Genomic DNA, 14,011 nt, shown 5'->3' with positions numbered 1-14,011 from the left:
GGCAGGGGCCAAACCTCAGACTTTCTCTGGCCACTATCCCTTCCCAGCTATCCGGCCAGATGCTGAGCCCAGGCCTCTCAATCTCCACTGTCAGGCTGGCTTAATCTTATTACCCAGGAGGGCTTCTGAGCTGAGGTGAATTAAGGGCCATGGCCAAGCTCTGAGCCTATCCAAGTTTATTATTTTATTTTATTTTATTTTTTGAGACAGGGTCTAACTCTGTTCCTCAGGCTGGAGTGCAGTGGTGCAATCTCGACTCACTGCAATCTCTGCCTCCCAGATTCCAGCAATTCTCCCACCTCAGCCTCTTGGGTAGCTGGGACTACAGGCACGTGCCACCATGCCTGGCTCATTTTTGTATTTTTTGGCAGAGACAGGGTTTCATCATGTTGGCCAGGCTGGTCTTGAACTTCTTTTTTTTTTTTTTGAGACGGAGTCTCGCTCTGTCGCCCAGGCTGGAGTGCAGTGGCCAGATCTCAGCTCACTACAAGCTCCGCCTCCCGGGTTTACGCCATTCTCCTGCCTCAGCCTCCCGAGTAGCTGGGACTACAGGCGCCCGCCACCTCGCCCGGCTGGTTTTTTTTTTGTACTTTTTAGTAGAGACGGGGTTTCACCGGGTTAGCCAGGATGGTCTCGATCTCCTGACCTCGTGATCCGCCCGTCTCGGCCTCCCAAAGTGCTGGGATTACAGGCTTGAGCCACCACGCCCGGCCTGGTCTTGAACTTCTGACCTCAAGTGATTTGCCTGCCTCAGCCTCCTGAAGTGCTGGGATTACGAGTGTGAGCCACCGTGCCCAGCTTGAGCCTACCTAAGTCTTATCAAGCCTAGAAAACTGATCTTGTACACTGCGGAATGCCACATGCCACAGCCCCCGCCTATCCAAAGTGCCTTGTTACCAACACAGTTGTTTTGGACAAGAAACTGAGGTCAGAAAGTGTCAAGGCCTGGGCCTCAGTGCTCTGAAGTCTTCATAAACTAGCATAAATATCCAACATCTAGGAAGGAAACAAGAAGGTATCAGGGAACAGGGTTTTATGGCCGATTTGCAGACAACTTCCCAGAGAAGCAACTTTGGTCTCTACAAGGACACTGAGTTCAGGGGCAGCCTGAAGAAGACCTCAAAACCAAGAGTGCTCCTCTTTATTTTTATTTATTTTTTGTTTGTTTGTTTTGAGACGGAGTCTCGCTCTGTAGCCCAGGCTGGAGTACAGTGGCACGATATCGGCTCACTGCAAGCTCCGCTTCTCGGGTTCACACCATTCTCCTGCCTCAGCTTCCTGAGTAGCTGGGACTACAGGCGCCCACCACCACGCCCGCCTAATTTTTGTATTTTGTTTAGTAGAGACGGGGTTTCACCGTGTTAGCCAGGATGGTCTTGATCTCACCTCATGATCCGCCCGCCTTGGCCTCCCAAGTGCTGGGATTACAGGCGTGAGCCACCGCGCCTGGCCTATTTTTATTTTTTGAGATGGAGTCTCCCTCTGTCACTGGACTGGAGTGCAGTGGCGCAATCTCAGTTCACTGCAACCTCCACCTCCAGGGTTCAAGCGATTCTCCCACCTCAGCCTCCCAAGTAACTGGGACTACAGGCGCCCACCAACACAGCTAATTTTTTTGTATTTTTAGTAGAGAGGGGGTTTCACCATATAGGCCAGGCTGGTCTCCAATTCCTGACCTTGCGATCCACCTGCCTTGGCCTCCCAAAGTGCTGGGATTACAGACATGAACCACCGTGCCCGGCCTTTATTATTTTTGAGACAGAGTCTCACCCTGTCGCCCAGGCTGGAGTACAATGGCGTGATCTTGGCTCACTGCAACCTCCGCCTCCCAGGTTCAAGTAATTCTTTTGCCTCCGCCTCCCGAGTAGCTGGGATTATAGCCTGGCGCCACCACGCCCGGCTAATTTTTTGTATCTTTAGTAGGGAGGGGGTTTCAGCATCTTGGCCAGGGTGGTCTTGAACTCCTGACCTCGTGATCCGCCTGCCTTGGCCTCCCAAAGTACTGTAATTATAGGCATGAGCCACCGAGCCCGGCCTCCTCTTTATTTTTTATTTTGGTTGATTTATTTATTTTTGCGATGGGGTCTTGCTGTGTTGACCAGGCTGGTCTCGAACTCCAGGCCTCAAGCAGTTCTCCCATTTTGGCCTCCCAAAGTGCTGGGATTACAGACGTAAGCCAGGGCACCTGGGCTTTTTTTTTTCCTTCTTCTTCTTTTTTGAGACAGGGTCTCACCCTGTTGCCCAGACTGGTCTCTAACTCCTGGGCTCAAGTGATCCTCCCGCCTGGGCCTTCCAAAGTGCTAGAATTACAGGCGTGAGCCATTAAGTGCTCCTCTTAATGACACAGCCGATGGGAGATTTACCGAGTATCTCCTTGTGCCAGGCACCCTGTTGTTGCTGAGGAAGCGGAAGGGAGAGACAATCGTTAATCGGCCAAATTCCTGCCTTCTGAGAGGGCAGAATCAAGAAATAAATAATAGGGCAGTAAAAGGGGCTGGGATTACATACAAAAAGCAAATTAATGCCTGAACTTTTTACAGTCTGCTCGGTAAGTTGTAATTCTATTAACCTATTTGAGCTTCCCAACAACAGGCAAGCTCACACAGCAGCTAGGAGAATCACTTTGTCATACAAATAGAAACAGGCTCAGAGAGGAAGTCATTTGTTCTAGTTCTCACTAGGACAAATCTTGAAGGCTGGGGACAGTCTGAGTCGTCCTGCTCGCACCCTAAGCGCCTACAAGAGTGTCTGGCTATAACAACCACAACACCAATAATAATAACATTTAAAAACAGGTGTTCAGTAAGGACTTGCGGCATTAAGAACCCAGGAGGGAAGTGACGTTCGAAGAGGCGGAGAAAGCCGCGAAGCCGGCCTTCCACACATCTTCCAGCACCTGCGCGCCTGAATGCGTCCCACTCAGGCCCAGACACAGGCTTCTTCTCCCCGGGTCCCGGTCCTGCATCCTCTCCCAGAGCCTCCGTTAGGGGGTGGGAAAGGACGTTGCCATAGGTCTCTGAGGGCACCATCTGCTCTCTTACTGGCCAAGGCCGTAAAAAGGTAGTCCTCCCATTCGTTAGGGGGCAAACCCCAGAAAGTCTATTGGCTGCGCCGTCCGCGAGCTTTGGTCTGCTTTGAAGGCGGGCTGCGGCGGCGAGAGGAGGGCGGGCGGGAGGCTGGCTGTTGTCGTGGTTACGCGGAGGCACGTGTGCAGCCCCGGAAGCGGCGCGGGGAAGCTGCTCCGCGCGCGCCGCGGGAGGAGGTGCCGCCCGGTCCTTTCGGGTCGGGCCCGGCTGGGCCATGGAGTTGTTGCCTGAGCCCGCGTCGCGCTGTCTTCTGCTTCTTCCCTTGGTGCTGCTGCTTCTGCTGCTGCCTGCCCCGGAGCTGGGCCCGAGCCAGGCCGGAGCTGAGGAGAACGACTGGGTTCGCCTGCCCAGCAAATGCGAAGGTGAGGAGGCGGGGCCCGTGGGGCGTATCCTGCCGGAGGGGCGGGCTCCAGGGGCATCCCTTGCGGAGCAGCGTCGGGGGCTGCAAGGTTCCGAGCTCTGCAGCGTCTCTGAACGTACAGTGCGCTGGAATGCTGCGGCGGACTGGAGGTCTGGTTCTGGTACCCCTGGAGTTCACACATTGGTGGAAGCAAGCAATGATAATTCAGAGTAGGAGATGCCATGATAGGGGAGGTACAGAGCTTCCTCTTAGGGGCCGGGCGAGGAGCATCTGGTCTAGCCTGGAGTGGGGGAGGGGGTGGGCGAAGACTGTGTGCAGAGGGGAGTCAGAGAGGGCTTCATACAGGAAGCACGAAGAGGCATTAGGAGTTAGCCGGGTGAAGAGAAGTGGAAAGAGAGGGGCTCACTCAGAGGAAACTACAGAGGCGGAGGCCTGCCGGCTGAGAAGCCAAGAACGAGTTTGAGGAACTGAAAAGCTCCAGATGACTCGTCTTGGGGGAAAAGAACCTAAGACTTTCCCGTTTGTGACCTCACTGTAACCCAATCTGTGTAGTTGTCTGTTGCACCCACTAACAGCTCCTCGAAGGCAGGGACTTTGTCTTAGATACGCATTCACACAGTATCCGGTAGGCACTCAATTAATGTTTTGAGAATACAGAAGATTAAGTGGAGTACTGTGGGGATGTGAGGAGGAGGATCTGGGTCTGAGGGGTCCTTTGGGGGAACAGTAGAGCCTATGGGGAACTTGAAAGAAGATTTTAGGAGTATGGAGAAAAGGTGAGTCCCAAGGACGTAGGCGTTGAGGAACTACAGAGAGGGAGCTACCAGCAAGCCAGCTATAAAGGATCTATTTCTTTTTCCTCCCCTCCGTCCATCAGTTTTCTCCTCAGACCTTACAGTCATGCCTGCCTTCCCAGCCCCGTAACCCTAGGGCCCCCAGAAAGTTGGCTGTGAACCTCTCATCTGAATTGAAAGCCTACATCAGGCCAGATGTTCCCTAAACACTGGAAAGTGGGTTTGGGGTAAGTTTGGGACACATAATCCTTCCATTAGAGAGATTAAAAGGCGATGCTTTAGAGATAAGCCGACTTCACTGGTGGGGCACCAAGTATGAGTTCAAGCCTGTGCCTTCCCCCTTTCTTTTCTTTTTTTCTTTCTTTTTTTTTTTTTTTTTTTTTTTTGAGACGGCGTATCGCTCTGTTACCCAGGCTGGAATGCAGTAGTGTGATCTCTGCTCACTGCAACCTCTGCCTCCCAGGTTCAAACGATTTTCCTGTCTCAGCCTCCTGAGTAGCTGGGATTACAGGCGCATGCCACCATGCGCAGCTAATTTTTGTATTTTTAGTAGAGATGGGGTTTCACCATATTGGCTGGTCTCGAACTCCTGACCTCAAGTGATCAGCCCGCCTTGGGCTCCCAAAGTGCTGGGCTTACAGGCGTGAGCTTCTGCTTCCAGCCGCCCTTTCACTCTTCCTCTAGTCCTGATAACCTTTTTTGTGTGTGTGGGGGGGGGATGAGTTTCGCTCTTGTTGCCCAGGCTGGGGTGCAATGGCGCTATCTCGGCTCACCAGATCCTCCGGTGATCCGCCCGCCTCGGCCTCCCAAAGTTTTGGGATTACAGGCATTAGCCAACGTACCCGGCCTTTTTCGTTTTTTGTTTTTTGAGAGGGAGTCTCGATCTGTCGCCCAGGCTGGAGTGCAGTGATGCGATCTCAACTCACTGCAACCTCCGCCTCCTGGGTTCACTCCATTCTCCTGCCGAGTAGCTGGGACTACAGGCACCTGCCACAATGCCTGGCTAATTTTTTTTTTTTTTTTTTTTTTTCTGGGTAGACACAGGGTTTCACCATGTTAGCCAGGATGGTCTCGATCTCCTGACCTCGTGATCCACCCACTTCGGCTCCAAAGTGCTGGGATTACAGGCATGAGCCACTGCGCCTGGCCTTTTTTTTTTTTTTTTTTTTTGAGATGGGGTCTTGCTCTGTCGCCCAGTCTGGAGTGCAGTGGTGCACCTTGGCTCACTGCAACCTCTGTCTCTGGGTTCAAGGATTCTTCTACCTCAGCCTCCCGAGTAGGTGGGACTACAGGTGTGTGCTACCACTCCCAGCTATTTTTAGTAGAGACGGGTTTTCACCATGTTGGCCAGGCTGGTCTTGAATTCCTGACCTCGGGTAATCCGCCCACCTCAGCTTCCCAAAATGCTGGAATTACAGGCTTGAGCCACTGCGTCCAGCCCTGCTGATAGCTCTTCAGGGTTTCACTTCCTCTTTTCTTTGTTTTCTGTCGTCGTCGTCTTCTTCTTCTTCTTCTTGAGACGGAGTCTTGCTCTGTTGCCCAGGCTGGAGTGCAGTGGCGCAACCTAGGCTCACTGCAACCTTTGCCTCCAGGATTCAAGCGATTCTCCTCCCTCAACCTCCCGAGTAGCTGGGATTACAGGCACCTGCCATCATGCCCGGGTAATTTTTTTTTTTTTTTTTTTTTTTTTTGAGACGGAGTCTCCCTCTGTCGCCCAGGCTGAAGTGCAATGAAAAGAGTCTCGCTCTGTCGCCCAGGCTGGAGTGCAGTGGTCGGCTCACTGCAAGCTCCTCCTCCTGAGTTCAGGCTATTCTCCTGCCTCAGCTGGGACTACAGTAGCTGGGACTACAGGCACCCACCACCACGCCCGGCTAATTTTTTTGTATTTTTAGTAGAGATGGGGTTTCACCATGTTAGCCAGGATGGTCTCGATCTCCTGACCTTGTGATCTGCCCGTCTCGGCCTCCCAAAGTGCTGGGATTACAGGCGTGAGCCACCGCACCCGGCCATGCCCGGATAATTTTTGTATTTTTGTGGAGATGGGATTTCACCATGTTGGCGAGGTTGGTCTTGAACTCCTGACCTCAGGTGATCCTCCTGCCTCAACCTTCCAAAGTGCTGGGATTACAGGCGTGAGCCACCACACCCGGCCTGTATTCTATCTTCTTCTGATATCAAAGAGCTCATGCTGTCCCTCTTATTATTCTGATAATCTAAGAAGCTCACATTTATTCTCCTTAGGCAACATTCACGTACTCACAGAAGCATAGAGATGCCCAGGATCTTAGAGATCATTCTAGCCTAACCTCATTTAGTAACTGGTGAAGATTAATTGAAAAGGGATTTGCAGTCACAGGATGGTTTGGCAAACTCCAACCATTAGGTTCATCTTAATATTGTATTTGTTTGTATTTATTATTATTACACCTTTGTTATTAAATGCTGACTGTGTCTAGCCCACCAAGCCTGCCTCCTGGCTCAGTAGCCTGAGTGGAACAGGCCCCGGCACAGAGGAAGGAGAACCTGCCCAGAAAAAAAGAGTGGGTGGATGTCAGTGAGGGTCTGGGGTCTGTGCCATGAGTCTCCTCCGAGTCTGGTTCTGGGTGGGATCCCCAGAGGAGGTCTTAAAGAGGTAATGTTTGGGAGAGCTGGAAAGCAAAGTTGTGTTTGATGGGTATAAGAGAGAAAGGATGTTCCAAACCTCCCCTTTCCCCACTCCTGGGGAGGGCGTGGGAGGAGGGACAAGTGGTGCCAGAAAAATGATGCGCCTGTACAGAGTACGGGACAGAAGAGGGGAGGGAGCCCAGACGGTCCTGGATGGAGAGCTGGGGAGGTGGGACATCCCCAATTCATTGCAGATTTGAAGATCACCAGCTTATTACTTGGAATTTTTATGTGTTGCAAATTCTCCAAGCCATCAATGAATTTCACCAAGCAGGCCTCCAGGGGATGTATTTATTTTTGTGGTATTCTACCAGAATTGGTATTCTACCAGACTGTGCTGTCAGTGTTAAAACTACTGATGGCATTTAGCCTGCAGACTGGTATTCCATTCAGGGGCATCAGAAGACGGTCTCTATCAACAAGATTTATCGAGCATCCAAGATATATCAAGTCACAGGCTAAGGAAATACAGAAAAAAATCTAATAATGCACATTTTGGGGACCCTTGTGGTCTTTGTGGAGAGACACATGAAATGACCAAGGGTCCTTAGGGATGGATCCTGCAGAGGCCCAGAGTGAAATCTAGAGCAATTGGCATTAGTGCAGAATGGCTTCCTGGGGGAGAGGCTTATAATGTGAGGTGGGCAGGATGGGCAGAGAAGCCCTTAGAAGGCATTAAGTATTTTCCTAGGGCTTCAGGCACTTCACACCCTCGGTGGTAGCATTGTAGCACTCCTTACACAGTGGTAGTTATTTGTCTACACCTTTATCTGCTCCATTAGACTGAGTATCTGGAAGGGAGGGGACCTTGTTTTCATCTCTGTATCCCCAGGCTGACACATAGGAGTTGCCTAATACCTATTTGAGGAAGGGTAAGAGGAAATGAGGAAATAAATGTGCGGAGACAGTAGGAACAAGAGCTCCCTGGAGGGCATGGAGCAAATTAACTTGGTAGAAATAGAGAACTGACGTTGGAACACATATGAAATCAAGTAATATAACAACTATAAAAGACGTTTTGGGGACAATTAAGGAAATCTGAATATGAACTACTGGGTGATGTTGGAATTGTTAATTTTCCAAGTGTCATAATTGTTCTTTGGTTATGTAGGAGAAGGTCCTTGCTTTCAGGAGATACATGATGATATATTTATGGCAAAAGGTCATGTTTGCCATTTACTCTCAAGATGATGTAGCAAAAATAATATATATATTGTTGAGATATTATATATTGGAGACAGAATGTGGCAAACTATTAACAACTGTTGAATACAAGTGGAAGGTATTCATTGTATTCTTTCAGCTTTTCTGTATGTATGCAATTTTAGAAAGTAAAATGATAGGCCCTGGCGTGGTGGCTCATGCCTGTAATCCCAGCACTTTGCAAGGCCGAGGTGGGTGGATCGCTTGAGGTCAGGAGTTCGAGACCAGTCTACCCAACAAGATGAAACCCTGTCTCTACTAAAAGTACAAAATTAGCCGGGCGTGATGGTGCATGCCTGTAATCCCAGCTACTTGGGAGGCTGAGGCAGGAGAATCGCTTGAACCCAGGAGCTGAGATGTCACCATTGTACTCTAGCCTGGGCAACAAGAGCAAAATTCCATCTTGAAAAAAAAGGGATACAAAGAACAATTGCTTAAGGGCAGGATTTGCAGTAAGTACATGCTCTTACACAAGAAACAGTAGATAAAATAGAAATCCTAGAGGCATTCCTAGAACTGGGGTTAATCAGAAGTCAATGTGGCATATTAGCATCCAAGATGGAGTTGCTTTAGCCTCCACAGGTTCTAACTCCTTCCCTGCCTTGAGTGTTGATTTTGGTCCTCCAGTCTAGGAAAGGATGCCCACCTGGATCTGTTTTGCTGGGAGCTGGCCTCCCGTTAGACTCATGTGCACTCAGTGGGCTGTGCTACCTCCCTCCCCCAGTGTGTAAATATGTTGCTGTGGAGCTGAAGTCAGCCTTTGAGGAAACCGGCAAGACGAAGGAGGTGATTGGCACGGGCTATGGCATCCTGGACCAGAAGGCCTCTGGAGTCAAATACACCAAGTCGTAAGTGAATGGGGACTCACTGGCCTGGCCTGCATTGCTGCTGGAGGCTTCAGGGGCTTGGAGTTCCCTTCTCCTAACTAGGCAAACCCCCTACAAGGGCATCAGTTTTAACCAAGACCTGAGTTTGCCCACTGGTTTTGTCCCCAACTAATTGGATGACCTGCATAAATCTCTTAACTTCTTTATACTTCAGCAGATTTCTCATCTCTAAAAGCAAGACGGTTGGACTATATCATTGATTCTCAGACGCTTGGATTTCACAGACCATTTCAAGTTTTTTTTTGAGATGGAGTTTCACTCTTGTTGCCCAGGCTGGAGTGCAATGGCATGATCTTGGCTCACCGCAACCTCTGCCTCCCAGGTTCAAGAGATTTTCCTGCCTCAGCCTCCCAGGTAGCTGGGATTACAGGCATGTGCCACCACACCCAGCTAATTTTCTGTATTTTTTTAGTAAAGATGGAGTTTCACCATGTTGGTCAGGCTGGTCTCGAACTCGACCTCAGATGATCCGCCTGCCTTGGCCTCCCAAAGTGCTGGGATTACAGGTGTTAGCCACCACACCCGGCCACAGTGCAATTTTTAAAAAACGTTAGTAATGGGATTACCAACTTTTTTTTTTGCCAAGTATAAATATATTTTTTTAAAACCCAATTCTGTCAGCTGTGATCATCCCTTCAAAGAGAATATTTTACCATCAAAATTTAATATATTTTGCTTTATCAGAAAATCTAAATACTGAATCATTTAGCTTTATAAAAAATTCCTTCCCTTAGAGCTGTTAAAATTTTGTCTCTCTGGTCTGTGTTCCAGCATTTCAGATCCCCCAGACCAGATGACCTATCTTCCTTCCAGCTCTGACTCACTTCCCGTTGGTGAGATGTGCAGGTGTTGGGGCACAGGGCTGGAGGGACAGACCACTAACCCACTGGGGCTAGGAGGGGAACTCAGTTCCTCTCGTCCTGCTATCTTGGCAGGGACTTGCGGTTAATCGAAGTCACTGAGACCATTTGCAAGAGGCTCCTGGATTATAGCCTGCACAAGGAGAGGACCGGCAGCAACCGATTTGCCAAGGTTGGATTTAGGATTGTCCTTCCTCTGCTCTGGGGACAGGCTGCATGTATCTTAGTGTGTCTGCTGGTGTGTGATTTGAAGATCACCACCGGGAGCTTCCCTCCTTGCCTCTTCCCATTCTTTGATTGCCGTTTGCCCTCCTCCACTCCTGAGTGGCCTGACTTTTCAGGCACATGCATGAGGATCTAGGCCTGTCCATGAGGGTCCTGCTTCAATCTCAGACACAGGCAGAAATGCTCCACAGTTGCTGCCCCCATGGGAACCTAAAGACACTAGAGAGGGAGAACTCATCAAGATCCAGGATGTGCAGAAAGGTGGGGGTTTAGGTGAAATATCAGAGGACACCTGGGGTGAGTGACTGCCCAGTCCCATCTCTGGGCCCACACAGCACCTCCCACAACCCCACTGGGGTGCCTGTGTGACATCCCATGTACTCAGTATGTGCATGAGTGCTTCTGTCTCTGGAGAATGAGCTGCTTACAACAAGGCCCATACTGCTTCCTCTCTACATCTTCAGTGCCTGGCACAGGGTAAGATAGTTGCCACCCACATTTTTCTACCTAAGTTTCCTCCTAGCAAAGGATACCATTCATAAACTTCTGGGATACCTAAGGGTATAGTCTCAAGCAGCAGAAATTTGTATGAATTTCGCAGTCTACTCAGTAATAAATCTGTGTTTGCTTTAATAAAAAGTGTTTAAGTATTATTTTTCATAGCCAAAAAAAAAGTGAGAAACAATCTAACTCCACCAATAGAGGATTAAATACGTTGATCCGGCCGTTTGGTGGACTAGTATGCGGCTGGAAACAAAGAATGGGGAGGCTCTTTAGGAACTGAATTAAATGGATCTTCAAGGTTTTTATTTGTTTTGCAGACAGTCTCACTCTGTTGCCCAAGCTGGAGTGCAGGATCTCAGCTCATTGCAGCCTCCACCTTCCAGATTCAAGCGATTCTCCCACTGCAGCCTCCTGAGTAGTTGGGATTGCAGGCACCCACCACCACGCCCAGCTAATTTTTGTATTTTTAGTAGAGACGGGGTTTCACCATGCTGGCCAGGCAGGTCTCAAACCCTTGACCTCAGGTGATCAGCCCACCTTGGCCTCTCAAAGTGCTGGGATTACAGGCGTGAGTCACCGCGCCCAGCCCTTCAAGGTATAAGTAAAAAGGGCAAGTGCAAAATAGTATGTATGCTATACCACTGCTTGTGTAAAAAGGGGCTGGGGGGAGGATATATTTAGATGTTGGTATTTGTATGAGTTATCTCTGGGAAAAAAGAGGAAATGGATAGTATGTTTTATTTTTGGATAAGACCTAGGTAGCTAACAGAGATAGTTTTCACAGAATAAAGGTCTACCTGCCTTGGCTGTGCCTTTTTCCCATTGAGAAAAGACACAACCCAGGAAGAATGGAACAGCAGGTCTGGATCTATGGGAGTGTGTCCAGCCATAGTGAGGGGAAAGAGCTAAGACAAACCTATTTCCTGGAAAAGCATGCATAAAGCCAAAAGGCCTGAGGGCAGCCACAGGTCTCTTTGAAAGGATGAGGTGTCCAGAGGCAGGTCAAGGGGTATATGTGCAGGGGTTGTGGGAAGCAGGCCTAAAAGGGGAGAGGAAGGTCAGGTCAAGGATGAGGCCGGGTGCAGTGGCTCACATCTGTGATCCCAGCACTTTGGGAGGCTGAGGCGAGTGGAACACTTGAGGCCAGGAGTTCGAGACCAACATGACAAAACCCCATCTCTACAAAAATTAGCTGGGCATGGAGGCGTGGAGGCTGAGGCAGGAAAATCACTTGAACCTGGGAGGCAGAGGTTGCAGTGAGCTGAGACACTCCAACCTGGGTGACAGAGTGAGACTCCTTCTCAAAAAAAAAAAAAAAAGGCTGAGGATCCTTAGAGGGCATTGGGCATTGGTCTTACAGCTGAGTTCATAGGCACCACTGGGAGAGGAGGGTAGGAGGGAGAGAAGGGAGCTCTGCCTCCCATGTCTGGTCGCTTCTTCCAGGGCATGTCAGAGACCTTTGAGACATTACACAACCTGGTACACAAAGGGGTCAAGGTGGTGATGGACATCCCCTATGAGCTGTGGAACGAGACTTCTGCAGAGGTGGCTGACCTCAAGAAGCAGGTACAGGCCCTTCAGCCCTTGGAAGGGTTGCTATGCCCAGTGAGGGGCCGGTGGGGATTGGGTCTGCTCTGAGGAGGGCCACCCAGGCCAAGGTGGCTTTGGTCAGGTCATTTCACCTCTCTAGCCTCAGTTTCCTTAGGTGAACCACTGCCACTGCCTACCTTGCAGTGGGTTGCAAGGCTTAGCTCCTCTAGGAGTGAGTAAGGTGCTGGGGCTTTGCCAACGTGAGGTGTTATGATTAACAGTGCGACGTGCTGGTGGAAGAGTTTGAGGAGGTGATCGAGGACTGGTACAGGAACCACCAGGAGGAAGACCTGACTGAATTCCTCTGCGCCAACCACGTGCTGAAGGGAAAAGACACCAGTGAGTTTGGGAAAGGAAGTTTGCTCTGGATGATTTGTTTGCTCTCCCTCAGGGGTGGTGGGTAGGAGGAGAAACAGAGGGCACCAGAGGGCATTGTAGGATCTCTGCCCTCGGAAGGCTTGCTTGGCAAGACATGGTGGAAGTAAGAGTCACTGAAACCCGGTGCAGAATGATGAGCAGACAAGTCAGATGACCCCAGAGGGGCCTGGTGGCCACAGCGAGAGGCAGGAGGCAGGGAGGCTGATGTCAAGCACAGTCCCAGTTGCTACTACGGCTCCCTGCTCGTTGCTCCTCACCCAGCACCCCAGCCCTGAGGCACTTCTGTTGAGGGTCTCTCTCCTCCACACCCTAGGTTGCCTGGCAGAGCAGTGGTCCGGCAAGAAGGGAGACACAGCTTCCCTGGGAGGGAAGAAGTCCAAGAAGAAGAGCAGCAGGGCCAAGGCAGCAGGCGGCAGGAGTAGCAGCAACAAACAAAGGAAGGAGCTGGGTGGCCTTGAGGGAGACCCCAGCCCCGAGGAGGATGAGGGCATCCAGAAGGCATCCCCTCTAACACACAGCCCCCCTGATGAGCTCTGAGCCCACCCAGCGTCCTCTGTGCTGAGACCTCTGATTTTGAAGCTGAGGAGTCGGGGGCATGGCTCTGGCAGGCCAGGATGGCCCCGCAGGCTTCAGGCCCTCCTTGCCTTGGCTGTGCCGTCGTCTTCCAAGGAAAGACACAAGCCCCAGGAAGAACTCAAGAGCTGCCATGGGTAGCCTATGCCGGCCTTTCCCCTCCCCAGATGTTTCTCTCCTGACCCGGGGTTCAGGCAGGCCTTGTGGTTTTAGGACTGCAAGGACCCCAGTGTGAACTCAGGAGGGGCAGGTGTCAGAACCGGGCACCAGGACTGGAGCCCTTCCAGAGCCCAAGCTCACCTCACCTCAATCCTCCCCCACAGGGAACTGAGACTGCAGCCCCCCATGGCTGTTCTCTGCTCATCCCTCCTGTGGACACCTTGCACTCTGCCTGGCCCTCCCCAGGGCCCAAAGAGTAAAAATGTTCTGGTTCTGATTTCTGAGTCCTCTACAGCCCTTGGAGGTGCCCCGGAGCCTCGTGTTCTTTCCTGCCCCTTGACTTCCAGCCCGTCGGGCTGAGGAGTGGGAGGCTAAACCCACCCACTCTCGGGAGCAGCACGTGTGGGGAAGGCCCAGGGTTGTCTTGGGGTGAGGGGAGGCATGGGCATGGGATGAGGCCCGGGGCAGTGCACTGACCTTACGCTGCTCCCTTGTGTCCTGGGCACCTGGCTGCCCTTTTTCCCTCCCTCTGTCCTGCTGCTCCTCTTCCCAAGGCCTCCCATTTGTTGTGTAAAGTGCAGTGTTTGCCCGGCCAGCTCCCACCCCTGCTCCGGCTTCCACCTGGCCCTGCCTGTTGGTTTTGAACCTTGTTCTCTGATGACCACACTTGATCACTCTGATGTTCCTAGCTGTCGTACCTGGAGTGCAATTGAGAGGACACCAGGCT

At 51.0% G+C, this 14,011-nt stretch overlaps 1 protein-coding gene across 11 annotated transcripts; it reads left to right on the top strand.

Moving 5' to 3' along the window:
• Window positions 1-3,208: 3,208 nt before the first annotated feature.
• CNPY3 (canopy FGF signaling regulator 3) lies at window positions 3,209-13,561 on the top strand. Of its 11 annotated transcripts, none has more exons than XR_012433798.1 (8): window positions 3,209-3,448; window positions 8,833-8,956; window positions 9,767-9,828; window positions 9,931-10,027; window positions 10,902-11,179; window positions 12,028-12,150; window positions 12,396-12,513; window positions 12,866-13,561. XR_012433798.1 is itself a non-coding variant. In XM_005552975.4 (6 exons), exons 1-6 carry the CDS (start codon window positions 3,301-3,303, stop codon window positions 13,087-13,089), a joined length of 834 nt encoding a protein of 277 aa, XP_005553032.2. In that variant the 5' UTR covers window positions 3,209-3,300; the 3' UTR covers window positions 13,090-13,561. The 11 variants fall into 11 exon arrangements, 4 of the variants coding, with proteins under 4 accessions (XP_005553032.2, XP_073894143.1, XP_073894142.1 ...); XR_012433799.1 differs by having other exon boundaries at window positions 9,931-10,557; XR_012433797.1 differs by lacking the exon at window positions 9,767-9,828.
• Window positions 13,562-14,011: the final 450 nt, after the last annotated feature.

The sequence above is a fragment of the Macaca fascicularis genome, chromosome 4 (assembly GCF_037993035.2).
Source record: "Macaca fascicularis isolate 582-1 chromosome 4, T2T-MFA8v1.1".
Lineage (NCBI taxonomy): Eukaryota > Metazoa > Chordata > Mammalia > Primates > Cercopithecidae > Macaca > Macaca fascicularis.
Note: the sequence above shows the minus strand (reverse complement) of the source record. Positions and strands in the feature narration are given on the sequence as shown.

Coding starts and splice junctions, on each gene's coding strand:
- CNPY3 (XM_005552975.4), top strand. CDS start 3,301: ATGGAGTTGTTGCCTGAGCCCGCGTCGCGCTGTCTTCTGCTTCTTCCC. Junction 10,028..12,027: donor GCAGCAACCGATTTGCCAAG/GTTGGATTTAGG, acceptor CGCTTCTTCCAG/GGCATGTCAGAGACCTTTGA. Junction 12,514..12,865: donor GCTGAAGGGAAAAGACACCA/GTGAGTTTGGGA, acceptor TCCACACCCTAG/GTTGCCTGGCAGAGCAGTGG.